This window comes from Nestor notabilis, unplaced genomic scaffold, assembly GCF_000696875.1.
Source record: "Nestor notabilis isolate BGI_N333 unplaced genomic scaffold, ASM69687v1 scaffold1857, whole genome shotgun sequence".
Taxonomy (NCBI): Eukaryota; Metazoa; Chordata; class Aves; order Psittaciformes; family Psittacidae; genus Nestor; species Nestor notabilis.
The window spans coordinates 29,582-56,140 of record NW_009936700.1 but is presented as its reverse complement, the minus strand read 5'-3'; the positions used below and the strand labels follow the sequence as shown (position 1 = coordinate 56,140).

The following is a 26,559-nucleotide window of genomic DNA, read 5'->3' as shown; positions in this document are numbered from 1 at the left end:
ATAGTTGAAGAACCTTTGGTGCTACTTTCTACATCCACAGGTGAGTATGTCCATGGTAGATTGGTGCACCTCTGGTATCTAACAAACTGTCATTGTTACAGTCTACACTGGGTAAGTCCACCTAATGTCTAATTCTGTTTTCTTTGAACATCAATTTCCATAATTATTCCTGTTTTCAAGATCTGTGTGTGTCACCACTGGGCAGCTTTTTTTGGCCCTACAAGATGCATACGAAGACCTTCATATAATTCAGAGCCATGGAACATTAGCCACAAATGTTGAGGAGTCAAGGAGAAAACACAAACTGTCATGATTTCACCCTCTCAGTCTTCTGTGGTAGAAATTATTTACCTGCCTGCACTGATCACTTAGGCTCTCAGGGGTTTGCTTCTTGTTGGGATACCATCTTTACATGTCACAGTCCCTAAATTTCTGGGAACTGTTCAATGATCAGGGGCTGATTTCTTTGAAGCCAGCCAGAATAAATGCTCTCCATTCAAGAGAGATTTCAAGGATTGTTCAGAATTCTAATGTTTTGAGTTTTACAGCTTTTAATTCTGTAAATTGCTTTTGTTTGTTTGTTTGTTTGTTTTTTAATGTTTGGGCACAAGCTTGCAGTTCCTATTTTATACCTAGATCTTTTGATTCAACTGTGTTTGCAGATGGTCACAATTTGAAACAAGATTGTATAATTAGGTAAACTCCCTGGTACTGGCAACTACTTTTGCACTGCCTTTCTGAAAGGAAAAATACACACTGCTGAAAACTGTAATTGGAATAAATGACTCTCTATTCTTTGCTGTAATTACCATAATGTAATTCTGAGCACAGGTGGGAAATTGCTATTAATAAGACCTGTTTAGAAGAAAAAAGGAGAAAATGGCAAGGAGTCATGCCAAAACTTGTTTCCAAGAGAGTTCTACAATTACTTTAGAAAGGGTTAATAACAAATAATTTCCTAAATGACAGGGTTTGTTTTGGTTTGTTTTCATTTATGTGTTTGCATGTTTGCCTTTTTGAAGCTACTTAAAAATTTTGGTATTTTGAGTATCGTATATTTATATTTCATTTCCAAGGGTACCACCCAAACTCCTTTTTTGTCCATCCTCACTGTTGATCTACATAAATACTCCCAGATGTACTGTTTGATTGGCATGTATTCCATCAATACAAATGACTCTCTGTGCTACACAGCAAGCACAGATAGACCCTGAGAGACCCCCGAATAGTCACCATATTCACAATTATTGCGGGAACAATTCTTTAACTCCAGTGTACTCAATTTTATTTCTTATAAATCCACTTACTGAGCCCCTGCTAAACAACTGAAACTTCCAGGGAAATTCAGTCACTTTATAAATATCCGATCCTCTGGCATAATTTTGGGTCTTGTGTGAAGTAATATTCTTTCCCATTTGTTCCTATCAATCAGGTAATACCCTGAGGACTGAACTCAGTCTTTGCTGTAGTATTAGTTGGTTTCACTGCAAATTTTATTCTTGTATATGAAGGTGTAAGCACTCTTAGTATTGGTTTTCTGGGGAAACGCAAGAAAGTTCACAAGTTGACTGAATGAGAGAGAATTTTTTTATTTATGTTTACATGAGTTATTTTTCTTTAATTTTTCTACCATCATTTGATTTTGTGTCATGTGCTAGGATACACAGTTCTACCTGTCTGCTTTGCCTTGTTTGGTCAATATTTCATGTACAACTGATGTAGGTATATAGGTGCTGGCTAGTTTTTTTTCTTTCCAAACTGAGTCTTGATTCATCAGAAGATTTTAAAACCTCTGGACTTAGAAAGAAAGGATCATGGGTGTCAGGTGTCTCCCTACTGAGGACAACATTGCCTTTTAGTGTTACTTCTGAAATGCAAGAGACTAGCTTAAAAAAACCCCCAATTTACAAGGACACTAGGTAGAGACACCATCTCATTAGTCCTTCCCCAGTTGTGCTTCTGCACACTGACAGCCCAGCTGACCAGCAGATGGGGGCTGTTGTAGGCTCTGTAGGAGAACACATAAGCTCTTCGCTGACTTCTATTCCTCAGGCAAATTCAACCTTATGGTAATAGGGATTTTGCTTCTTTAGAAGATGGCATAGCTCTGAATAATTCTCTTTTTGAAATTTTTCTGAGTGTTTCACAATTTAAGGATTTCCTCTTTGAGGTGAAATTGGTATTTGAGCATTTGCACCTTCTTTTATGCTGTCACCTTAACATCATCATTGTTTTTTGTTTAGCCTCTCACACTCCATCTCTCCATTTCTGTGTATAAATAATCTCAGGAATTTTTGTCACATTCAGGTAAGCTGGTCTTGGAGATCACCTCCAGTTCTGCTCTTAACATTATATTCAATGAGTTTGTGTGTGTTCTTTTGGTCAGCCCTGAATTGATCAGGCAGTTGGACCAGGTGACACTGTAGGTGTATTCCAACTGAAAAATCCTATTCAATCCTGCCCTGCCTTGCCAAGCCCTGCCCCTTCTGAGTTGTAGTACTTTGGCTTTATCTGCGTTGCATCTTGTTCACCATTTGTTTTCTAAGTCATATTATCTGAATGAAAAAAATAAGATAGCAGTAGTTTTACAATAAAAGCTTGTTTTGTGTTTACCTGAAAATTTTACTCATGTATTAATTCTTGCAGGCCACAGCAAGTCTATAGTGTAATTACAGCAGGCTTTGGGCTTTCATCGATTTCAGTAGGAGTTCTCCTATGAAGCCCTGATCATGACCCATATGACCAATATGGGTCCTAATTTCTCTGTCTACAGTACCTGCTTCTGAGTTATTCCCTGCTTTGTGTGTGTAGGGGGTCATAACAAATTTTAAAACACTGGTTTAACCTTTCATGTATTTTAGGATCTTGACAGTGCTATAATAGGGAGACAGAGTTTGGAGATGGAGATCAGGAACCTCCAAGATAAACTGACTGTGAACCAGAAAGCTTTGGATTCCTCAAAGTGGGAACTGCACAATCTGAAGAAATCTTCTAGTGAGCTGGATGGAAGCTTGAAGAGCAGCAGAGAAGAAGCCAGGACTGCTCAGAGGTCTTTAACGGCTTTTAAAGAACAAATTGCTACCCTACTCAGTGATGGATCTGCAATAGTTAAACCTTCAGAGAAGTCCATTTTTGAGAGGATCCAAGAAATAAATTGCAAAGAGGAGAGCAAAGAAATAGTAAGTTAGCAACTGCTGTACTCGCCCAACGTGTATTTATCCTCTTTGGATCCTTTTTAATTTTATTAATCTGTTAAAATGTTGGTTCCTTCAGTGCAGGTTTTATAATTACAGAAACCTTTTATTTTTGTTGTCTGTTGATCTGAGATAATAGGTGAAAACCATCTATGTTTTATTAGTCAGAAAGGGGTCAGAAATGAAATTGATAATAGATGCTGCTAACAAGAAAAGACACAATAGTGACTTCAAGGACTGACTTGTTTCTCAAAGTGGACATAATTGATGAGTTGCCCCAGGCAACTGCTTTCCCTCCAATCCTTAAAACCTGCACCTAAAAAGAAAAAGTATTTTTGCACTTGTAATTAAACATTGTTGAAACCGTAACTGTTCACCATCCAGGAGAAAGGCAAAAGGAAGGCAGCTGACTATTCTAATGCTTTGCTCAAGGCGTTTTGGTTCGTAGTGTTTGCAAAGATGTGCTTGCACGTAGAGGTAGAGAAAGGACAGCTCAGGAGGAAGGCAAGCCAAAATGCAGTTGGACCAATGTCAGAATTCTGACACTGCACTGCACTTGCTTAATGGGTATATATTAATTTTGTCAGCAAAAACTATTATATAATTAAAAAATCACCCACTAAATCAAAAGTTGTTTTCACTGAGTCACTGGAAAACAATTTGTCCCCTTGACAGATTTTAAGATTCTACCACCTCCAGCTGATGTAATAGTTTTTTATGTTAGCAAATGTTTTTGTTTTCTGTCCAAGACTGGAAATAACTCTTGAAAATATCCCTGTGCATTTTGATTAGATATTTTGTTAAAAAATACAAACCAGCTTCCCTATACTTTAGTTTGAGAGTCAGTATGCCAAATTTTAATGAAAACAAGCTTTGTGAAAACACGTGCTATTTGAAAGTGATTCACTGAAGTGGAAGGTGGCAGAAACTTTTTAATATAGGAGCTCTGTACATATAGTTTTGCTATATGTCATGGAGTGTTGTTTCCATAAGCAAAATGCTTTCAAATTGAAATCTAATGAGAATTTTATGTGCATGTGTCTGTACTATTTGGTGTTTTGGCATACAGTACATTCTGTTGAGATGTTGATTATGTTGAGGACTGCCGAGAAGGGGAAATTTAAGTCAACTGGTAGCTATTGAGTAAAGATTTTGCTCCTGGGAATGCTTTCAGGTGACCTGCTGCTTTTGTAAGATTCAGTTGCAGCTAAGTCCGTTTACATTTACCAACTGTTAGTCTCTTCGTGGATATACTACAGTACATGCATAGTGTGTGCAACTTAGTTCTTATTGTTCCTGATTTTATTCCTTAATATTAGCTTTATATTCTGGCTTGCCCATCCTGCAGACTGGTAATATTGTAAGGATTTAAACTTGGTCTTTATTTTGTTGCAGTTACGATCTTTTCCAGCTGCTTGAGAGGAACATGTCTGGTTATCCAAGTAATAGCATTGATTTGAAAAGTTGTATTCTCTTAGAGAGCTACTGTAAACCATACAATAATCAACTGATCTTTTTTCTAAACAGCTGTGATTATTATTTTAGAGATAAAGAAACTGGTGTTCAGCAAACCAGGTATTCCTCCATAACAGTATTAAAATTTATTTATTTGGGTGCTATGCTATAGCCTCCTTCCCCTTCCACTGAAAGACCTGTTAACTTTTGCAATGGAAACAACCTCTTTTTTTGGTGTGTGTCTGAGAATGGAGACAGATTTGGTTTTCATTATTACTGCTATCAAAATTAAATATATGTGCTAAAAGGAAGCCTTTATTACTAAGACAAAACAATTATCAACGCCAATCTGCTGCTACCTAAATCTGTGCTTTGGAACAAAGATGCTGGTCTAACAGTTGCCACCTTTTGTTGGTTTATTTTTATATAGTAGAGGAGCTATGTCAGGTATGTCTAGCGTAGCATTCTGCCTCTGCTAGCAAATACAACAATTGCCTGCTATGCTTCTAGCAATGCTAACCCAAAATACTAGTTCTTCCTAAAAAAAAAATAAAAAATAAAATAAATGTGGCTCAGTTTCCTGAATGATAAACATTAGCTTTAAACTTAATATTGCTTGGTGATTTTAGTCACTCTAGCTGAATGATGAAACTCTGTGGATCACTGTACTTGCTAAGTATGTTAAGTGATGAAGCTTTAATATTTTACTGCTCTGTCTCATTTGGAAAAAATTACTTACATGACTCTAAATGAACTTTGTTACTAAAGCAGTGTTGGCATCTATTCTCAGAAGAGTTTCTGTACTAAGATTAGGGGCTTTGAAGTAACTAAGCTAAAATGCCAATATTATACATCTGTGAATCTGTTTCTAATAGAACGTAGACTTTGTCATCAAAACCCTGTTTTACAGTGAACCGCTTTTCTTTCTGCAAATCAGAATTACAAAAAAGGAACAAAAACCCAACATAACATTTTCTAAGGTTCTATTTGTAAGGAGTATACATGTTGGTATTTATGTGTAAATCAGATTCATGTTGCAGCTCTGGGTGAGTTTTTTTCCAGGGTTTGGATGCAACATCAGTGTTAAGATATGTATGCTTTACTACCAGTCAATCAAGAAAAAGATTAATTGTCTTCAGATAGGATTTTTTATAGACCCGTCAGTAAACTATCCAAACTTAAGTAAAAGACACACACAAGTGAGTCATGAAAGATCTTGGCAGGGTCAATTAGCCTGTAGTGTTGTTGGTGCCTCAGCTAGCTTGTTTCAAAACAGTCCGTTTGTGGCTGAAATGCAGCCGCAACACCAGGACAGCTAGGGTTATGAATCCAGCAGCCAGCTGCCTCACTGCTGGAAATTAAACATATGCTAATGAACGTGCTAATGTGTAACAGGAGGAGGGTTACAATTAGGTCTTCCCTTTTTCTGAATAAAGATTGTATCATTTCTGTCAGGACATCCTGCAAGCAGCTTGCCTTTGCAATCCTAGATTAGTGGGATCCGGAAAACAGAATGCAAGAACCTGCATTCTGAGGACCCTCTCTGAGTGTTTTGATGTCTTCTCTAAACAGGTTTTGGTTTTTAATTTTTAAATCATCGCTGCATCTCCTCTGGGAAGTGTGTGTATAGGACTGTATACGCTAGATGAACTGACAAAATGTTCATCTTTACATCCAAGCTTGGTCAGCTGTGTCTGGTTTACCTCTGCACATGCACCTGTCAGAGCGAGCTGTAAAAAGCCTGAATTTTAAAAGGCCTTTGAGAAAATAATTCACTGCAACTGCTATAGTCATATTTTCTATGAAATTGCTATAGTCAGATTTTCTGTGAAATCTGAAATGCTCTTGAAGATTATGTTTCCTAATTATAATGATTTTGGTATCTGAAGGACATTAGAGTTAGTCATATTCTGTACACTAGCCCTTAGCATTAACATTAAAGAATAAATCAGCATATACACTGACAATGTCCAGTGATAGGTATTCTATAGCAGGGTTAAGAAAGTGCTTTCAATCAGTGTCCTAATGGCCTTTTCAGCAGTTATTGTAAGATGTGTATCATCCGAATATGTTTGGACAGCTCTTGGGTGTGTTGGTCATTTATCATTTGTAACATACTGGAGGGGTTCGCAGACACCTGGAGTGCAAGGCAAGAAAATGTTCTTAGTTCATAAAGAGCACAGTCCTGGTTATGAGGTCTCCAGGTTCAGGTCCTTTCTGTTTGACAAGTTTTGTTGCAGATCTGTGGCAGCAAATCAAATTCATATGGCTGAAAGTGTTTCTCTTGACTATCTACAGCTGATCGTACATTGTTTTAATTTTATCAGATTTTGTCATTGCATATTGATATACAGACCCTTAATTGCAAAGTTCACAAGGCTATACTACTAAAAGCTTAATACGAGAGAAAAATAAAGTTCAGCAAGATTTTATTGAGGGTTATTTAGTTGCAGCAGGGCGGTCCTCAAGGGAGGACCTGCCTCTGGAAAGGAGTATTTGCAACTTCCTATAACACAAGAAATAAAAGGTGCTAGTTTATCTGGTAGCCACATTCAAACAAAAAGCAGGCAGTGTTTGTTTGCAGGCTGGCTGATCAAACTGCACAAGTCATTGCCACAGAAAATCGTGGGGGTGAGTACTGCAGGACCAAAAATGCAGCCTTTGTAAGTCTCTGGATACAGGTATAGGTGGGTAATAAGGGTGCAACTCTATTTTAGGAAATCCCTAAGTTGTTGATTGTCCCTTGGCCAAGGACGAAGGTTACTCCAGGATGTTCTGGAAGATAAACTGACAGCCTGGTGGTTTTGTGGTCTCACCTCCTGTGGTATGATCCCTCACCTTCTCATGTTTATGGACCTTTAAAGCCCGTCAAAGACCCATGTGGCTGGGCTGTGCCCAGAGCCGCTTTGCAGCCTGGTAAAGGGACTCTGGGTTCTCTGGCAGCAGCACAAGACTTGTAGGCAAAGTTACTGAAAGTTTTTTGTATTGTTTATTTCCCCTGCTGAGCAATGTGTGATGCAGAAAAGCATAAAATGTGTGTGTTCTTGCAGTTTTGTTATTGTTTAGTGTTTTCTACCACTGTGTGAGCAGCAGTAATCTCAGTGCTTTTTTGGGCAGGTTGGGTGCAAACTATTGTTCATATTTAATTGCAGGCTAAGTGGGAAACTTTTTTGTGCCATTAAAATTAATGTGAGTTTTGTGTGCTTATTGTTCATTTTATTAACAGAAGGCAAACAGATGTTTAAAATGAAGAGACTGCTTGGAGATGAGTGTCTGAACACTGAGTTACAAATGTAACATAATTAATTGTGTAACCAAATAATTATGTGACAGTAAGATGAGAAGAATGGGGAAAGAGGGAAGCAAGCAACTTTTTTGATAGAATTGCCTTTCGGTATTTGGCACTAATCATATGCTTTCAAGCATTTAATTTAGAAATAGTTTACAATTTAAATTATGTGTAGGTGTTGCAAAGTTAGCAGTGTAGAGCTAGAAGTGGTTTCATACACTAGTTGTTAATCTAGCTTTGTGTTGTGGGATTTTATCCTTTAGCCTTGGGCTCTGGCTAGATTACAGAAATCAGTATTAATGCTTTTTTTTTTTTTTCTGGCAAAATCTTTTAGTTAAACACCCTTTAACAGTTAACAACTCCTCTGAGACTTATCCATATTTACAGTCTCACCTACATACTGCATGTATTTTCCAAATCACTTAACTGTTTTTTTCACTCAGCTCCTAGATACACTAGTGATTTTATTGGCTTGTTTCGAAGAATGTTAGTTGACTGCTAGGTGTGTCTGTTTTGCTAACATGTCTGGAAAGTTTGTGTCTAAATTAGCTTGTATTATCTTTTTATGGATATTAAACTCTTTCAGTCAGTCGGCTCATCTTAAATGTGTTTTTTGCTGTTCACTTTTGGGTGTCCCACATGTTGTAAGTTCTGCCATTTTCTCCTTGTTGTTACAGCAGATTTAAATGCTTGTATTTTAAATGCTTGTATTTTAAAGATAGATATTTTACCCTCTTTTTAATAATTTGAGGATGCATCTTTCATATCTTTATAACCTTTCCATACTCACCTAGCTGCATATGTTTTGTTGGTTTGCTTGCTCCCTAGATGGTATCTCAGCTTGAAACCCAAATAGCTGAATTGACTGAAGCTTTGGAAAATCAGACCAGATCGTACCAAGAAGCTATGGAGCGGAGTCGGAAAGCTGAAAAATGTTCTGAGACTTTCCAGGATCAACTGAAACACTTGGAAGAGGAATTACTGTCTGTAGATCTGATGAAGGAAGGCTTGAAGCTTGAGAAACAAAAAGTAGTTGAATGCATTATTTTCTTTTGCACAAAAGTCACTAAGGACAGAGATATGGCTAATTTTATTGCATTGATCTGCCAGAGTATTACTCAAAGTACTGCAAATAATATGAATTAGCAAAGGCAGGCATCACATAGGGAGTATAGCATCTTTTTTTTAACAACAATTTTACTTGGAAAAGTAGCTAAGCTTTTGAGTTCAAAGTTCATTTAATGTGAAAAGATCCTGACCAGATTAAAAGAAGTTTCTGTAAAGATATCAGAGGTCCTTCAAAGATCCTTTGGTCTCAAAGCTTTTTCTGACCTCTCAGGTTTTCTCCAATATATCATCTGGCCTGCAGTCTTTCAAGATCTTGCAGTCCTTGATTCTTATATATCCATCAAGCATCAAGGCTGCCAGGATTTTTTTACTAATTGTATGAATGAACACACTTTTAATCTATAACACATCCGCATACTAAGAGCTTGAAAATGACGTAATACCTGGAAAGCTAAACCAGCCATCCAATATAGCTAAGAAAGACAAAGTTTTAGCATGTTCCCAGGCCAAGATCAATGCTTAGAAAATTGAATTTGCAAAGAATCAACAATTCAGTGCTGTCTGTATTGCATTTGTCTATGATACAATTACTTTTATGAATGAAACATCCTCCACTTTGGAAGCAAAGCAGAAAATGGAGCAGTTCATTCCCCTCTGCTTCCTCTGTGAAGAATGTGTGGTCCTGGCTTCTTAATTTCTCAATAGATTTTGCTGCAATAGAGAGATTTTTGTTGTGATTTTTTTTTCTGTTAATGAACAACCTCAATGCTTTCTTCTTCTGCCGCTGTTTTTAACTTTTTGAACCAGAAACATCATGAAACAGGAAGAGATTCTTGCTATGTTTTATTGTCTTGTGCTCTAGCAACAATTATGGAAGTGGTTTGTTGTGTTGTTTTTTTGATTATGGCCTGCAACAGAAATAGGAGAAAACAAAGGCAAACATAGTTCTTACTGAGAAAGAGAGCTTTGGGTTTTGCAAGAGAGGCTAATTGAGACCAGGGAACTAATATAATTTTTAAAGAGCTAGTAGGGCAGGACAAAATAATAAAAAAACAGTTTAAATAATATTTTATATCTGTATTTGTTCACATCAATAAACCAATTGGAGATGCAATTAAAGTAATCTCTAAAGCAATTTGTAAACCATTAACTGTTATCTTTAAAACTTAGTATTCCAAAGAAAGGCAAAAGACTGACCATGTTGACAGTCCCGTGTTTCCTCAGACTGCATTGTATCTCGCCCATGGCAGCTTTGGTACCAGTTTTATCTGTTTTAGAACTCACAGCACTTGCAATTATTTGGGATGTACCTGTTCTTAATAACTTTTCCATGCATGGCTGTGTACAGCAGCAGAGCCACAGGCAGGAACTGGAGTCAGAAGCAGACACACATACCTAGTGCTCTTCTTGCTGAAGAGGAGCAAAACCCAATCTGGTCTTGCTAACAAGATAAAAACAGTACGTCCAGGGATTTATGAACAAAATAATTGTTGACTAAAACAGGAAAAATGGATAACTTGCAGTTGTTCAGGAGTGTGTACTGTAAACATACTCTTTCAGTACCCTATTTCTTGTGGATAGTAGACTTGGCTATGTATAGTTGGTTGCTGGTGTAGGGGGAATTGCTTTTAAATTGTACTTCAGGACTTTTAATGAAGTTATTCTTTTACCCACTTTTCCACATCTTGTCTTAGTACCTGAAATTTCTGGAGCAACTTAATGAGAAGATGAAGCTGGATAGCCTAGCAGCAGAGGTTGGATTTGATATGAATGTGGATGCAATTCTAGCCCGGGCAGAGCAGTTAGTGAAACTCGAAGGTGATGCAGTGATTGAAAACAAGACTATGGCATATAGCCTAAGAAGGAAGGTAAGCGAAAAAAGACATATTACTGTTTATTTCAAAGATAAACATTGTTATGGTTATAGATCTACAGTGGCTTGCTAGAGGCAGCAGATTGGAGCTTCATATATGTACAAGGAATTTCAAAGATGTCCGTTACATAAAAAAACCCCAAAAATATTTGCAAACTGTGCAGACATTGTATTAAACTAACTAAAACCACAAGTCAGTTAAATACGTAGTACTGTTTTTCACAACTTCTTAAATAAATGTATGAATTTATGCATGTTTATATGTGTATATATGTCTACTTTTTAATACACATTTATAATGTATTTCTTTAAACAACTACCATTGATATTTAAATCTAAAAGGACTATCTGGGAAGGGGGGCATGTTACACAAACTTCACTAGAAACTACTGTGTTGTACTTCACCAGGAATTTCAACCTTTTCAGCAAGACTGTGCTCCTTTAGGATGTTCAGATTTGGTCAGATACGCCTCTGTCATCCTGTTATGGAAGAGTGATATCTTCAGGTTTTGGGCTTATCAGAATGGTTTAGAGCTTAGAATTAGGTCTGTTTAAGGTTTAAAACAACACTGTGGTTTTTTTGGATGCAACTGCCTCTTTAGAAGGGAGTATAGTATGTGTGTTAATACTTCTCAGATGTTCTAGAGTAAAGCCTGTCAGCTCAGCTCAGGTAAACTGAAAATGGGTAACTCCCTAAGCACTATAATTACAAAACTAAGCTCCTGGACCTTGTGTTGTATCCAGCAGTGGATGAGAGCTTTCATATTTCTGTATGTTGATTCTCCTTCTTGCACACTAGCATTAACTGAGTGATTATCTTAAACTACTACCACTGAAACCACTGTTTCTGTAATCAATCTTTCTTACCTCTTGCATTTGACTAGTGTTTTATACTTCAGGCCATCTCAGATGTTATAAATGATGCACAAGTATTTATCTTCTAATAGTGTGCAGTCCATAGGTAAATTCATTCTAAAAGGTAGTGCACAAATTCAGGGATTGAGAAGCACAATGAATTGGTAATATAAAAGGTATCAAGTTTTATATATATGTTTATACTGCTTTGCAGAGTTTTCAAGAGAGAAATAGGAGTTCAGATTAAATATACAATATGGGGATTAAATTTGCAAAGCAATCTCTGTAGTACCGTTGTCTTTCACATGTATCTTTTCAAATATCCTTGTGTTTGGAAAACTAGTTGAAGACTCAAAAAGAAAAACTTGAAAGCAAAGAGCTGCACATGAACATTCTGCGGCAGAAAATAACTCAGTTGGAAGAGGAGAAGCAAGTAAGGACCTCCTTGGCTGTAGAGAGGGATGAGGCCAATCTCACTGTCAGAAAGTTACATAAGATGATAGAGAAGTTACAGAAGCAGCTTGATCTGGCAAGGGAAACGAACACTGATCTCAAAGCCAAGCTGTCTGAAACCAATGAACTTAAGGTGAGTTAAAAGATTACTTTTGTGCTTCTATTCATTTTCTATTCCAGTTGGATACAGCTGGAGTTCATTTAAAATAAATGTATTCATGGATGACTGCTCAAATCCATGTAAGTGGGGAAAGCAAATATAATATGAAATATTAATATTATTAATATTTTTGGTTATTTTGCAATTTGTCTTGGTATACTAAGTAGAATCTATAAAGCACAGCATCAATTTTCAGGCTAGCATAAGAAAAATACATTACATGCATCTCTTTTTTTCCTGTTGATATGACTATAGTCCTACATTGCTCATAGAAGATCTATTCTGATAGATATGGAGGGAAGGGGGAAGAGGTTTTCCTGCATAAAACAAGGTGCTAAATTTTCATTGTTCCTGTGTTCAGGTGAGTACAAGTAGTTTGCAGTCACTGGTAGCTTGCCACTACTGGAAGAAAGGAATATTGGTTTTATGTGAGTTTGTGTCTTGTGGCTGATGGAAATAGATAAGTAGGTGCATGTTCCAACAATTTTTACCAGCAAAACATTTGGCAACTCTTTTTCATACTAGCAGAGTGTGAACTCTCACTGCGGGTTATTGTCTAGTTACCTCTTTTCACAAAGCCTGCAGAGAATTAACTGTCTTTGAATTGAAAATCTTTTTGTTAATTGAGTTAAAATTGACCAGTCTCCTTTAACAGCTTTTCAGTACACACATACATGTAATTTCAGCAAGAACCCATAAGAAACTACATTAAAATGTTTGTTCATGACTGTTCCTGATGTTTTTATTATATGCTTGTGTTAGGTGAAAAAGTGTGACAAATTTAACAGTACCTTATGTTACTGCAGATTAAAACTTTGGAGCAGAACAGAACAATAGAAGAACTCAATAAATCTCAAGGCAAATTGGAAAGAATGAAAGAAAAGGCTGAGAAACAACTCACCTCTGTCAAATCAGAACTTCTTTTAAAGGAGCGTAAAGCTACTGAAGATAAAGAAAAAAACAAAAATATGTTAGAAGCAGCTACCAGTGAGATGAAGGTGCTTAAAACAACCCTTGCAGAACTAGCAAAAAGGGAGAGACAGGTAGGTGTATAAGTATTTGACAAGTGCTAGTTGTCACAGAATATAAGAATGTGGTGGTATAGGCAGAGCAGACATCCAGCTGTGCTGAAAAGTTTTGTGAACATTGTTAAACTAGGAAATTTTAGCTCATACTTGTGAGCCAGAGTGACAGCCTGCTTTAGGATTAATGGTCAGCTCTAGTGGCTGTAGCAAATCACAGCAAAATGTGCATATTCTTCAGTAGACGTATAAAACCATTAAACCCCCCACCACGTTCAAAGCATTATTAAATCATACTGCAGAGTAAAAACCATAGAGAAGTGAAGCTATATGTGAAGACTCAAAAAAGTGGAGATTGCTAGAAGGGATATATGGTAGGGAAATTGTTGAATATATCGAAACTTTGCAAGAGGAACTGTAAGTTTACAGATATCCATACTGGATTTCCTCTGTCTGTGGGGTGAACAAAAAATTTTCCTGACTTCATATATCCTTGTTGCATGTTTCTGGATATAATTAAATATCAACATAATCAGAATTCATTTTAATAAGCCAAGATGACGAGTATGCATAATGACTGATAACAAAAGGATGTTCACAGGGACTGATAACATCAGTATAAGACCACTGCATTCAGCTGCTGATTAAAATCTGAATATATTTTGTTTTGTATGAAATTAACTCAAGTCCTTATTTGCAGTAGTACTTGGAATATGACTGTCAATGTTTTGGTTGAGTTTTGATGGTTTTGTTATAAGGATTTTTCCCATTCTTAGCCCTCACTCCCCGTCTCCTTTTTTTAATTTCTTTCTATTGGAATGAGACCCCTTCTATTTTTCTGTAGATACAGCATGAAAACAAAATGTAGTGTCTGTTTTTGGCTTCTGCTCCTGTCTCCTAATAGTTTGGGTTAATGCTCTAAATTGCATTTATTTCCAATTTTACTTCAGATAATTTTACTCACTGGATGGAAGGTGCAAAGAAAATTTATGATGAGTGCTTACTGCCATAGCAAACCTCTGGTTTTGAGTCTTTAGTGATGTTTATCTTTTATTATTTCTCTTATTTGCATCAAGTTGTGCCTATCTTAGAAGTATTAACTGTTATTGAAGAAAGCCTTAAATAGAGAGTTAGGTGGTACTTGTATTAGCTTCTAGTATTTCAGCAGAACTGTTGTGTTCTTAATACCTCTGTTGCATTGTTTATAAAGCTGAAATACGTTTCTCATCTAATTTCTTTTCCCTAGGTCTTACATATTTGTGCAAGATTTTTAAAAGTTGTTCATCATGTGCTTGCAGTACTCTATACACACTCAGGAGTATAAGCATGCATCTTGTTCCATGCAAGACTTGCATTGGTGTCTTCCAGTGTGTATTGTCTGTTGCTTTTGTTTGGAGTTCTAAAATTCAGTTTGATGTCTGCTGGTGGGGCACTTTTGGTACCTAAGAGTGATGGTTCTCTTTGCCAGTTTATGTGGAAGAATTTCTCTTTGTTGTCAACCCTTTATCTGCATTTTCACTGAAATACAGTGTTGCCTGTACTGGACTTTATATGCCACAATATAACAGTTAGAAAACTTTTTTGTCAAAGTGTTATTCTGTTAAAGTGGGAAAAAAATTCCACAATTTAAAATTGAAATAAATGAATGGCTTAGAGGATTTCTTTAAGGGCTCTGTGTTTTCCAGTTTAGGTTATCTGCTGATGAAGGTCATTGCATTCTTAACATATATGTTGTCCATTCAGCATAGCTATGACCTGCTTTTCCCATCAGAAATAAAGTGTGAGATGGCTGTGTGTAGGTTTTAGTTTGTATCTGTTCCCTCTGGCAAAATCCTGTCAGATCAGTAATTTTCGTCAGTGCATCAAGTTTAATTTGACTGCATTTGATACATGGTTGTAGTGCAGTTTGGTTTGCTCACAGTTGCTCTAATTAAGTTGAACATCTTGCAATAGCAAAGATAGTAGAGCAAGAAATTTGGTGCAAAGCACAGGCCCTAATGTGCTCCCAGGAGATCAGTTAGATTTGCTACATAAACATCTTGTGGGGTTCTAATTCATCCAAAGACTGGTTCTTTGCAGAGGGCTGCCTTGATCTTTTAACAATAAGTCTCTATGGAAACAAATTCCAGTTTTGCTGCCTGCTCATTCTGTCTGTGATCCAGATGTTTAAAAAAATCTTTAGCTTCTGCTAAATTGTAGTTACCTAGCACACTGCCAGAGTCCCACATCCATGGTCTCCTGACTGTGTTTTGAAGAGAATATCTGGGAACTTGGGGGTTTCTGGTGTTACATTGTTCCAAAAGTTCATCCAAGACATGGCACTGCTTTGGTAAGCCAGATAGCTGGGTCTGAATTCTCAAATCCTTCTGGCCTGTCTTGGTTTCCATATGTTTTTCTGAATTGATGATAACTCCTCAGGGTTTGTACTGGGATTGAAAAAGTCTTTGTCAAAGTCTTGTTTTCCAGGTTTTTGCAGCTTGCCTCACACATGTTATAACTGCTTTAGAGTTCTGCATGGTATTCTTGGGGTTGGGCACGTATTTCAGGAGTACTTTTGTCTCCACTTCAGGAGTGTGTATATCTCCTCCTTACCATTAGCTGTCAGCATGATTGGTGGAGTGGGGGTGCTGTCACACCAGAGCACTAGTCTTGATGGTTTTGATGTTTCTGTGACATTTTGAATGTCTGTTATGCTTGGGAATGGGGACTTGGGCATTCAAATAGACAGCAGGATAAGCATATTTCCTCAAATAGGAGCATTTTCCTCTTTTAATTGTGTGTTGATGAAAAGGGGTATTAAGGCTCTGTTCATTGAAGAGGCACTGAAGTTTGATTTATAATAATCCATATTGTGAGTTGAAAAGAGTAAATCAGTATTCATGTTCATCTGACCTTAAGTTTTTAATCTAGTTGCTGATGGGGTCTGATGACAATTGTTTGTGGATGTCTATCTATTTGGAACTGAGAAAAAGCTCTTTTCTTTAACTACTTTGCCAAATACCCTTCCTATGATTTATTTTCAGCAGCTATGCAAGAAGAAAAATGAGCATTTCCCAGGCTGCATCTTGAATTTTGGCTGCATCCTGATTCTGAGTCAGAGACAGACCAAAGGATGTGCCAAACCTCCACCTTTCTTCTAACTTCCTCCTTTCTGATGTGGTTTTCACAAAAAGTGCAGAGTGGAGAGGAATGGTGACAAGCGGTGGTCAGGAGCTGGAGGTCAGGACCAGCACATCAGCCTGTGCTGGGGGATGCACCCACTGGAGTTTCCAGTTGTCTGTATAGTTCTTTAACACCTCAGCTGTTTACATGTTTTGTTACTTGACGTACGTCCCAAAGGGCTGTTTCCACTCTCCTCAGCTCTCTGTATTGACCACCAGCAGAAATTCCTGTAATTCCTGCTTATTCCTGTAATTCCTGCTAATACAAATGCTTGTGTTTGTATGTATGCATATATGTATATGTTCTTCCAGGCTTCCTCTTTGCTTGGTATTTAATGTATTAGTAATTCCTTTCTCTTTGATCTTTCAGCTGGCAGATTTCCGAGAGGTAGTCTCGCGGATGCTGGGCCTCAACATTGCCAACCTGGCTCTTCCTGACTATGAAATCATTACATGTCTTGAACGGTTGATTCACTTTCATCAGTGCCACTACTTCCCCTGTGTCTGCCTCAAAGAAATGGCAAGGGCACCAGAGGAACACTCTCAAAGAAACATAGAGCTTCTTCACTGACACACACGTTTTGTAAGGAGACAGAAGAAAGTAAAGTTTTCTTTTGTGCCTCCCTACCTGCTAGACTTGTGTAGAAAGCAGATATTTCTGTTCCCTATGCTGCAGACACTAATTTGGGATGATTTTTAGTGTTTCAGTAAGGATACTGAATTGAATGGACCAAGTAAACCCAGCAGCCTAGAGACAGCAAACAGAAAATCCCTGGGCAGCATAATAGTGAAGTTATGAAAATGATAGACAATATGTGAACAATGTATAGCCCTCCAGTTTCATTGCAGAGGTGTTGAGAGCATGAGGCGCTCAAGGTCAGTTTTGGGAAGTGTTTGCTAATGAATGGCAGCTTCAGTGATACTCCTTGTGCTTTATCTTTGGGTGACAGGGATGAAATGAAGTGTGGGTGGTCCTGCTGCTGTTCCTCTTGCAAAATGGGATGCCCCTGCATTTTTACTCATAAAGGACTTTGGCTTCAAGACAGTTAGCTGGAAGTTAGACAGAGGACTATCACCATTTTGGAGCAAGGGCTTTTTGTTTTTAATTTTTTATTCTGTTGTTTCATTAGTCTGCTCGTGTGCCAAAACAAAAAATAATGCTTTTTCAGCAAAGGCTCTTTCACAGGGCCCAGTCATGCACCTGATGGAGGTACTTGGGTAAAATTGCATGTTGCCCCTGGTCGTGATGCCTTGAAAATTCTTCTTCTGGCTGCTGTATACCTTGGGCATTAATCCATAGACAAACAAGTGGCTGTTCTTCCGAGTTAATAAAAAGTTATTTTAGAATGGTTATCTGCTACAGAAAATAGTTGAATTACTAAAGTCTTTATTTTCAGAAAAGCAATGATAAGGTGCCAGAGTTACCTCTTAATCATAAAAGCTTCTTGTCCATCATGTTTTCTGGGTGTTGTTAAACTTCATGATTTTTTTTAAAGAAACTTGAACAATAAATCCGTTTTAACAGCACACACAAACATGGTTCTGTGTTTTTAGTTCTCTCTTCCCATTATGTATTTTGTATGGATGTGTGAAGAAGATGTACCTATTTATGTCTGACCATTTGTGGACTTTCTACAGTATCTCAGCAAATGATAGCCAACTCACTAAAACTGAGCACACTGTTTTAAGAAAAATAAGACTTTTTGAAGTAAGTGTGGTAAGTTTGGTATCTGGCTAGAGATTCAAAGCATTATAGGTTTCTTTATTTCACTTGTCTCTGAAGAATCATTTCTCAGTGACTTGTTACTAAAAATCCAAAAAACACCCACGCTTTTGCAAAATAAGTCATTTGAGGAGATATAGCAAATCATATATCCTTAAGATGTGGATGCTTGGATTAAAATCTGTCATCTCTTTTCTTGTTTTATAATGTAATGTTGTTCTTTTGGGGTAAAATTTAATAAATGGAATTAAGGGAAAAAGCTAATATTAAATTATATGGACTTAAACTTAGGAAAGCAAGTCATTTCAAAGTAAAGATTGAAATGTAAGTATTTTTAGGCATGCTATGTTGGTTGGGAATTTAGACGGTAGAAAAGGATGTAATAATTTTCTAATTCTTCATGATAGTACAAGTAGTTTCAGTTTGTATTTTGCTGGCTATATAGGCACTTCTCTCCTGCTTGACTTCTTACTAAATAAGAAATCCAAATTAATAAATATTATAAAAAGCGTGTTTTACTTTATTTTACAAGTTAAATATATTGCATTACAAAATTAGGTCCACTCAACTCAGATAATACCTTCATAATTTTAAGAAATAATCTGAGAGTGCCAGTCATAAGGTAAGTTTGCATACTTGGCTGTATTTTATGGTTGTGAGATGAATTCTTAATGTCTGCCAGGACACTTAATATTTCCTTCCACGCTCACCAGTCCCGTGTCCTGCTGCCCGTGACCAGCCACCGCATCAACAGTGAAGTATCAGCTCCACAGCAGAAGCCACCAACAAAGTTCTCCAAATTACTTCAGAGGAGGCAGGTTTTCACATGAAGTTGTTAGGTAGCAAAGCTTAATTACTGTTTTGCATGTTAAGCCAACAGAGATGATAGGAAGTAGAATAAGGAGTTTCTAATCATGTTCTTCAAGGAATATGACCTCCTAGCTCACTATTAATATTCTCTGTATTTGCTTTACTTTTGGAAGAGTACTGGCATCTTTGTCCATTTAGCCAAAGCAAATAATAAAAATGTAAAGAAGTAATTTGACATGAACAAATCTCGGGTGGTTTTTGACCCACTAACTTGCAATCTTTTTTTAAGGTTTGTTTCATACAGCATTGAACATAGTTTTTTCCTCATGGAAAAAAAAAATAACCCAAACAAACCCAAAAATGGAACAGGTTTATGAATGTTTTTGAAGTTTGTTTCAAATGCTTTCTTCTTTCTTAAACTAAGTAGCATTCAACACAAGACAGGTCTGATTGATAGAAACCTGAAAGTGTGTATTAAGGCTGTGTCAGCAGACATCGCACCTTCAGCAGTTTGGTTTTACTAGGTTTTATTTGTTTTAATAAAAGGAATGGAATGAAGAGTTCGCTATCTGTTCATAATTACTTTTTTATTGTGGCAAAATATTCATATTAAAAGGTAATATGTGTGAAATCACAGAATAGTACAGATGCAGGGCTAGATTTGTTTTTCTCCAAATAAAAGCTGAACCAAATCCAATGAAGAAAACTTCATTATTTCAGTGTTAAAAAAAGGCAAAACTCAACAAATTAAAATGTTGTGATTGTAGATATTGAAATGAATTAATTTACATGCCTTAAACACTGCAATAATAAAATAACAATTCAAACAAAAATGAGTGTTATACCATTGAGTGTATTAAAATATATGCAACTGAATTTTTGTCTGTACAGTTTATTGCTGATAATACAGTCTTTGAAACACAGTAGAACCATGTTTCCTCAAAGAAATTAAATGCAAAAGCATCTAAATGTTTTGCTGAATTAGAATTAGGAAGCATAAAGGCAGATCACATAGATTATTCTTAATTTTATGTTGTTCTAGTGTTTATTATTACTGTATTAAGCAGTAATAAGTTTTCTTGCTTTGCCACAAGTACTTTCTGTAGATGATGTGTGAATCATCCACATTTTCCTAGGACTGTTCAGTTAGTGGATTATTTTGTGCATTATGATGGTGCAGACGAGGAGAAATATGGTTGACCCAAGCAGGTGGGGAATCAGGCACATTAGTAGAGAAAGAGATCAGATAGGATCATATATTCTCTCAAAGCTTTTCGTATGAAATAGGTGTATTTTTTAAGACTACAGGTGCTGACTGTTTCTCAAAAACAAAAAGGGGGAGAAATGGAATAAAATGAAGTGAAATTCTCTATGAAGTTAGAGAAAAGGTAACTCTGATACTAGTGAAGCACAGAAAACAAGTAGTTAACTATATCGAAAATTAAAAAAAAAGGTAGCTTGCCAGAATAGAAACTGGAAAGAATGTTCAAACATTATCCTTTTCAAATGGAAGATTTCAGTTTGGTTTGTTCTTCTGTCAAAACAAGTAAAATCCTCTATGACAGTGTTTTCTTATTTCTCTGGTAGAAAAAGATAAGTTTATTAGATGGTACTCAGAATTAGTCAGGAATAACTGAGTCAGAAATGAAAGATCTACAAAACAACAATTGGCTTGAATGAAATAAATGACTTTTCTGACAGTTTTAATGTCAGCTAATGAGCCCTGAGTCAAAGAAGAACATGTCTTTTCAGAAGGAAATAAGTAAACTAGTTATGTTTTCTTATTTTTTTGTCCTGTGATTACTTATGCTTTCATTAAGTGGGAGGAACAAGAAAAAGAATATTGCAGTGTGAGCAAATGTTCATTTCCAGGCTTTCCCAAATAGAGAAACCAATGTCAGATGACTTTTGGTATTGCTGGGGATGCGACTGGAGAGCAGGAAGTCTAACCAAGCCGGGAGCTGAATAGGATCAGGCCCTGGTACATGTATATGTACACAGGTGTTTTTATAATATGGTGATTCGGGCTTTTCTTTTTGGAAATGGCATGTTAGTGTGTTGGGTAGGGAAGATATATGCTTGGTTATAAACCAAATATTCAATTTACTGCTAATATTATTTTAAAATAGGCCACTGAATGCAATTTAATCTGAAAAAGAACCTTAACCTACAAAATATTCCTTCTACCACATTTTATTAGTGAGAAATGCTCCTTAGGGCTCTGATTAAGAGGCCTGAATTCATTCCAAACGAATAAGCTTAGTTTCCCTTTCCAAAATCAGGACGCTGCCTGCTGGGGGCAGTCACTCCAGCCAGGCAACGCAGCCAACCTCTGCCCATGCTGTGGGAGCAGCCCTGTAGGCAGCAGAGCCCACCGCCAGCGGCTGCCCGGCTCCGGGTGTCCTCATGCCATTGCATGCTGCCTGTCTCCCCATCAGCTGCCAAGCCCCTTTCTCAGCCGTGACCCCAGCCGGCTGGGATGCTATGCTGCTCATCAGGCTCTGCGCTGGGAGCTCGGAGTACAAAACTAATACGTGGTGGTAACTGCTGGGTGCTGGAAGACCTTTCCCAGTATTGCTATGAAGGCAGAACATGCGAGCAGAGCTGATTCAGCCCTTTTGCCTTCTGGTCATGTTTTCATACTGTAAGGAAGAGCACAACCACTGCAGGCTGTGGTAGGGCATTAAGGAGAGCCTTGCAAACAGGGCTGTAAATTTGGGCAGATCGAAGAGCCACCTCTGGTCCCAGGGAGCATCTCCAGTCTTGTAACCTGTGCTTTGATTGATGGCCAGGCTCCTCTTGGGTCAAGCCGGGATAGTGGAGAAGCAAGAAGACAAGTATTTCAAAGCATTTCTTCTGTGTATCCTTCTTACTGCAGTAACAGTGTAAAAACATGGAATATAAATTATAAAGTAGCAGTATAAATTGATATCAGCAGCCACTCTCACTTGCCTTCTTGCCCTTAGGGGTGGTCAGAGACAATTAACAGGCATACCGAAGGACAAGCAGAAATACAGTACTGGCAGACAACTCTCAGACTTTTCTTTGAAGTCATTTGTTGTTTCTTATTAGCCTCCACATGGTCTGTTAAGTTTGCTGTTATTAACAATATCTTTCTGACCTTGATCTTTCACAGATCATTTATCTGCAGTGAAATCTCTGTGGCCAGCCCTGTTCTTCATCCAGTGAGATTTCAAGTCCATCCCCTGCAGGAAGCCCCAGTGTAAGATGTATAGGGCTGCTGCAGAAACCTGTCCACACTCTTGCTCCTCTGCTACTTTCTGTCCCCCAGCACTCACAGCCTCTTCCTGTGCTATGCACCTCATCTCTAGTCAGGGTGGCATCGAACCTTTGCAGCGTTGTGTGGAGTTCAGCAGACACCAAGATACAGTTTCCTTTCTTCTGTAAGACTGCAGGGTCTTTTAGAGTGCAACTATTCATCTCAACAGTTCAAGATAGCAGGCTAAGGAGAGTGCAGGAATCAAAAAAGAATAAATATTTGAAAAAGCGATCAGTAAACAGAGATGGATTTAGACTAATGACCTAAACAAAATGTAACATCATGGGTTCAGAGCTGCGCAGACTAATTCTCTGGTGATAAATCTTAACTGCAAGGCTTTATAAACTTCTTCTGACTTGTGGATGAGATTCAGGATAGAAACAAGAGGAGGTAGTTGCCCTTGAAAATCTTCCTGTGACTTGGAGGGGAAAAAGGGAAGCTGGAGCATGAGGAAGTGCTGAAGAAGTGCCCGGGGAGTGCTGCCCAGCTGGTTTTTGAATCACGGTAGGTAAGCTTCCTTTCAGTCTCATGAAGCTCTTCAAATGGCAGCAGTTGCGGTGCCAGCAAGCGACAGAGATCCAAAATCTGCCCAATTAGGATAACAATTTTTTACAATGGCTTTTTATTTTATTCTTAAGCAGTGTACTTTAAAATACTCCTAATATAGTTCTTTATAGTGGCTTCCTGGCCTGAAAGTCAAAGAAGAGGTTGTATTTCTCAAAAAATCTTCCCTCTGTGGTTTTCATAAGAAATTCTTGACTGGTTTGGAAGTTTAGTTTATATATGTGTCTGTGGCACTAGTATCATTCATTGCCTGTAGTGCAATGTGATGCTTTGCTTTTATTTACAGGAGGAGTGAAGTCTTCCATGCCAGCTGACTGAATTTATTCATTTGAAAATCCAAGCCAAAATGGTTCAGTCCTTCCTAGAAACAAGGCTAATGGAAAAACCATAATTTGCCTACATCCATAAATAAAAATCTGGTAATTTGGAGCAATCTAGGTTAGAGTAAAAAAATTACTTTCTGTATAATGAGTGTTCCTGTCCACTCTGGGCTGGAGCAAAGGTCTCTTCTCTCAGTGCTGTTTTCACTTGAAACAAATGGGAGTGGAAGGAGTGGCCCAGCTTGAAGCCACAGGGAGAGGAGGCAGACTCAGGAAGGAGCTTGTTATGGCAGGTTTCACAGGGAAGGGAAGAAAAAGGGAGTTTCATGGGAAAGACAGAGGAAAGGTGTGAGTAGCTGGGTAGAGGTGTGGGAAGGAGCATGAGAAAATCAGCACTCACCTCTCCCAGCAAACGAGGAAGACTGGGAGGAAGTAAGGTGACATAGGACGGAATTATCTATACAAAACAGTGTTTTGTTGTTCAGGGACTCTCTTGTTTTGAATGCATCAATGTGGTTGCTACATGTGCCTTTATTATAGAGGCATGCTGCTGGACTGCTGTTTGGCAAGTCATTTTGCTTCCCTGTCCACCTCTTAAAAGGACTATCTCAAGTCAAAGCTGTTCAAACAGCACTACTCCCAGTTTTTCACACCAGCAGGAGACTGGACATGAAGTCTTTGTGAAGCTTTTCCACTGTGTTTATGTACATGCATTCTACATATGGGAAGGCCTTTAATATCTGTGTTTTGGAGATGCAGGGAACCCAGAATGGCTGTTAAAGATCAGTTGGATTTATGATGGTGAATTTTCTCTGAAACTCAGGGACATGAGTTTGAAAACAGATACGACCAGAACTAAAATAATGTGCTTCCTGCCAATGGCAGAACTCAGCAATACTGTCAAAATGAAGGATTAAAAAAATAAAAAGTATGAGCAAAATGTTGGTTTGAAAATGGTCTAAATGCAAAGGTGAAAAATAAGTTTTTGAAATGTAGAAATTCCAAGACAGAAATAATTCTATTTCTCTCGCTTTTCAGCTTCTTGCTTACTGTAATGCAAATGCTGGTTTATTTTGGGAAAGGGAGAAACCAGTGGGAACCCCCCCCCATTTCTCACTGCCACTATCAGAAGCCTTTCCCCAATTAATACTCAGCAGTTCCACCTCCTGGTGGCAGAGTGCTGTGGTTTGGCTCACCCCAGCAAGGCTTCTGGTCCCTGCCTGCCCTCCACTGCTTGGCAGTAAGTCTCCCAAGGGCACAGCTAAAATACTGATGAATCTATCTGGAAAGCTGCAAAATGTTCAGAAGGTGGCCTTTTCAATGAAAAAGAGTTATAATGAAGAAAAGTCACTTTTCCCTCTGGTAGGGTTCCTGACCCTTCCCTGTTCCAGTGGCAGGAGAATGTGGGGAGAAGCAACAGCAGAAAAATGACACTTTTGTCTCATGGCCAGTGTCTCAATGAGTTTGCCGTGCTTCAGGTGGATAACACAGTTCACCAGAGCATCTCTGCTCAGTACATTATTAAACCCAGAAGATCGGAGGAACTGCAGCTTTGGACAGCAGCTGTGAATCTTGTGTCTCCTCCATATGATAGAGAAATTGGGCTTATAGTTTCTAAATGAAACAGGATTTACAAGTCTTTTCCATAGGTATTCAATAAAGGATAATCATGGTTATACCATCACCAGGACTATACTCAAGAAAAAAATAGTCAATTTAATAAATTAATGAAAAGAAGAATTAAAAACTGCTGGTGATTACCACGTGTCCTTAACAGCATCCATGGTGTAGTTCACAAAATACACAATTACTGTTTGCAGTACTGTTTTGAAAAGGGAAATTTCATGAATGTCAAGTATTTTATTGTTCCATTTTACAGCTCCCTGTGCTCTAGTAACTAGATATGCCCCCTTTGCCATCCTAAATCCTGCAAGTTTGACAGCTATTGAATTACAAACACGTTTTATAACTTAGCACTTTTATAAATCAGAGTCTGCAAAAGTCTCTGAATATCAGAGTTATTTTACATTGTAGAATGTCTAAGAATATGGGGGTTTATGTACTTTGGCCTTTATCGTTGTCATAGTTAAACCCTCAAAATACATTTGTAAGCTTTTTCTTTTTTTTTTTTTTTTTTTTTTTTGCTAGAGAGAAATGTTTTTTTTTTAATAACAGGAGAATGTTTCTTTCCACTCTATGGTCCAAGGCTCCAGTTCTGGAAAGGTTAAGCACCAAAGTTTTTATTTTCTGTTTAGAAAGAAGATAATCACAGTTGCCAAGCCACCTTTAGAAAGTTCTTTAAAATTTTCATAAATGAAGCACTAGTGTATTGTGGTTTTGTATTTGGTTACATAAAAGATTCCCTATAATCTGCTGGGTTTTTTTCTTTAGAAAAAGTGTAAATATTCTATATTATTTGCTTCTAGTTTTGCTTTTAGTTTACAATAAACTGTATTGACATTTATTTCTAAGATGGACTACAATTTTCACATCCCCCCAAATTACAATGTTTTAATGTTACAGGAATCTTTGCTTAAGCTATTCTAAGAAGTCTCTTATAGATAACTACTTTGGAGAATAAATTTCTCAATGCAATACACTTTAAATAAATATTGCACAAGTGAGACTATGTTTGTCTTTATAGTTGCAGTCAGAAACTAACACTTTCTTTGTTTTACCACTTTGCCACTCCTCAGCTGGGCATAGGTTAGTGAACTTGCTACTCGATGTCAAACAGAAAAAGCTTTCTCACAACAACATTCATATGTGATCATGAGAGTGAAACACATGATAATGTGTTCATGAATTTGTGAGTGAAGAATTGCAGCAGCAGTGCCCAAACCTCTGCTATTTGGTCTTGTCCTTTGGGAAACTGGAAAAGTGTTCCTGGAGAAGATCAGAAGTTTACAAGGGACTGGCATGTGACAATAGCCAATATGTTTCTCTTAACCACCTTGATTACTTTTTGAGTACCTACTGTGAGAGCAACTCTCTAACTAATGAACACCATGGTAGTGCACCCTGTTAATCAGTGCGTATTCTGTAGACCTTAAGTGCAGGTTTAGCACCATTGCCCATACATAAATTAAATTAACATTGTAAAGAAAAGTATCAGAATACAAAAATACTATGATGTGATGAACAGAAAATACACACCATGCTGTCCACCAAATAACAGTAATAATAATAATAATAAAACAGTAATACTGACTTATTTCCAATAAACACATTTCTTCTTCGTAAATATTTTAACAATAACATTCTAATAGCTGCAAATATAACAAGACTATATTAAATACCAATAAAATAAATAATTAATATTTTACTTGTGA

At 37.4% G+C, this 26,559-nt stretch overlaps 1 protein-coding gene across 1 annotated transcript in view; it reads left to right on the top strand.

Moving 5' to 3' along the window:
* CCDC170 (coiled-coil domain containing 170) overlaps window positions 1-17,101 on the top strand; it is a 35,832-nt gene extending 18,731 nt beyond the window's left edge. Inside the window, exons 7-12 of the mRNA XM_010018451.1 lie at window positions 2,862-3,179; window positions 8,767-8,967; window positions 10,701-10,874; window positions 12,078-12,320; window positions 13,154-13,390; window positions 16,901-17,101. Coding sequence (XP_010016753.1) covers window positions 2,862-3,179; window positions 8,767-8,967; window positions 10,701-10,874; window positions 12,078-12,320; window positions 13,154-13,390; window positions 16,901-17,101 — 1,374 coding nt within the window. The remainder of the gene's footprint in view (window positions 1-2,861; window positions 3,180-8,766; window positions 8,968-10,700; window positions 10,875-12,077; window positions 12,321-13,153; window positions 13,391-16,900) is intronic.
* The last annotated feature ends 9,458 nt before the right edge of the window (window positions 17,102-26,559 follow it).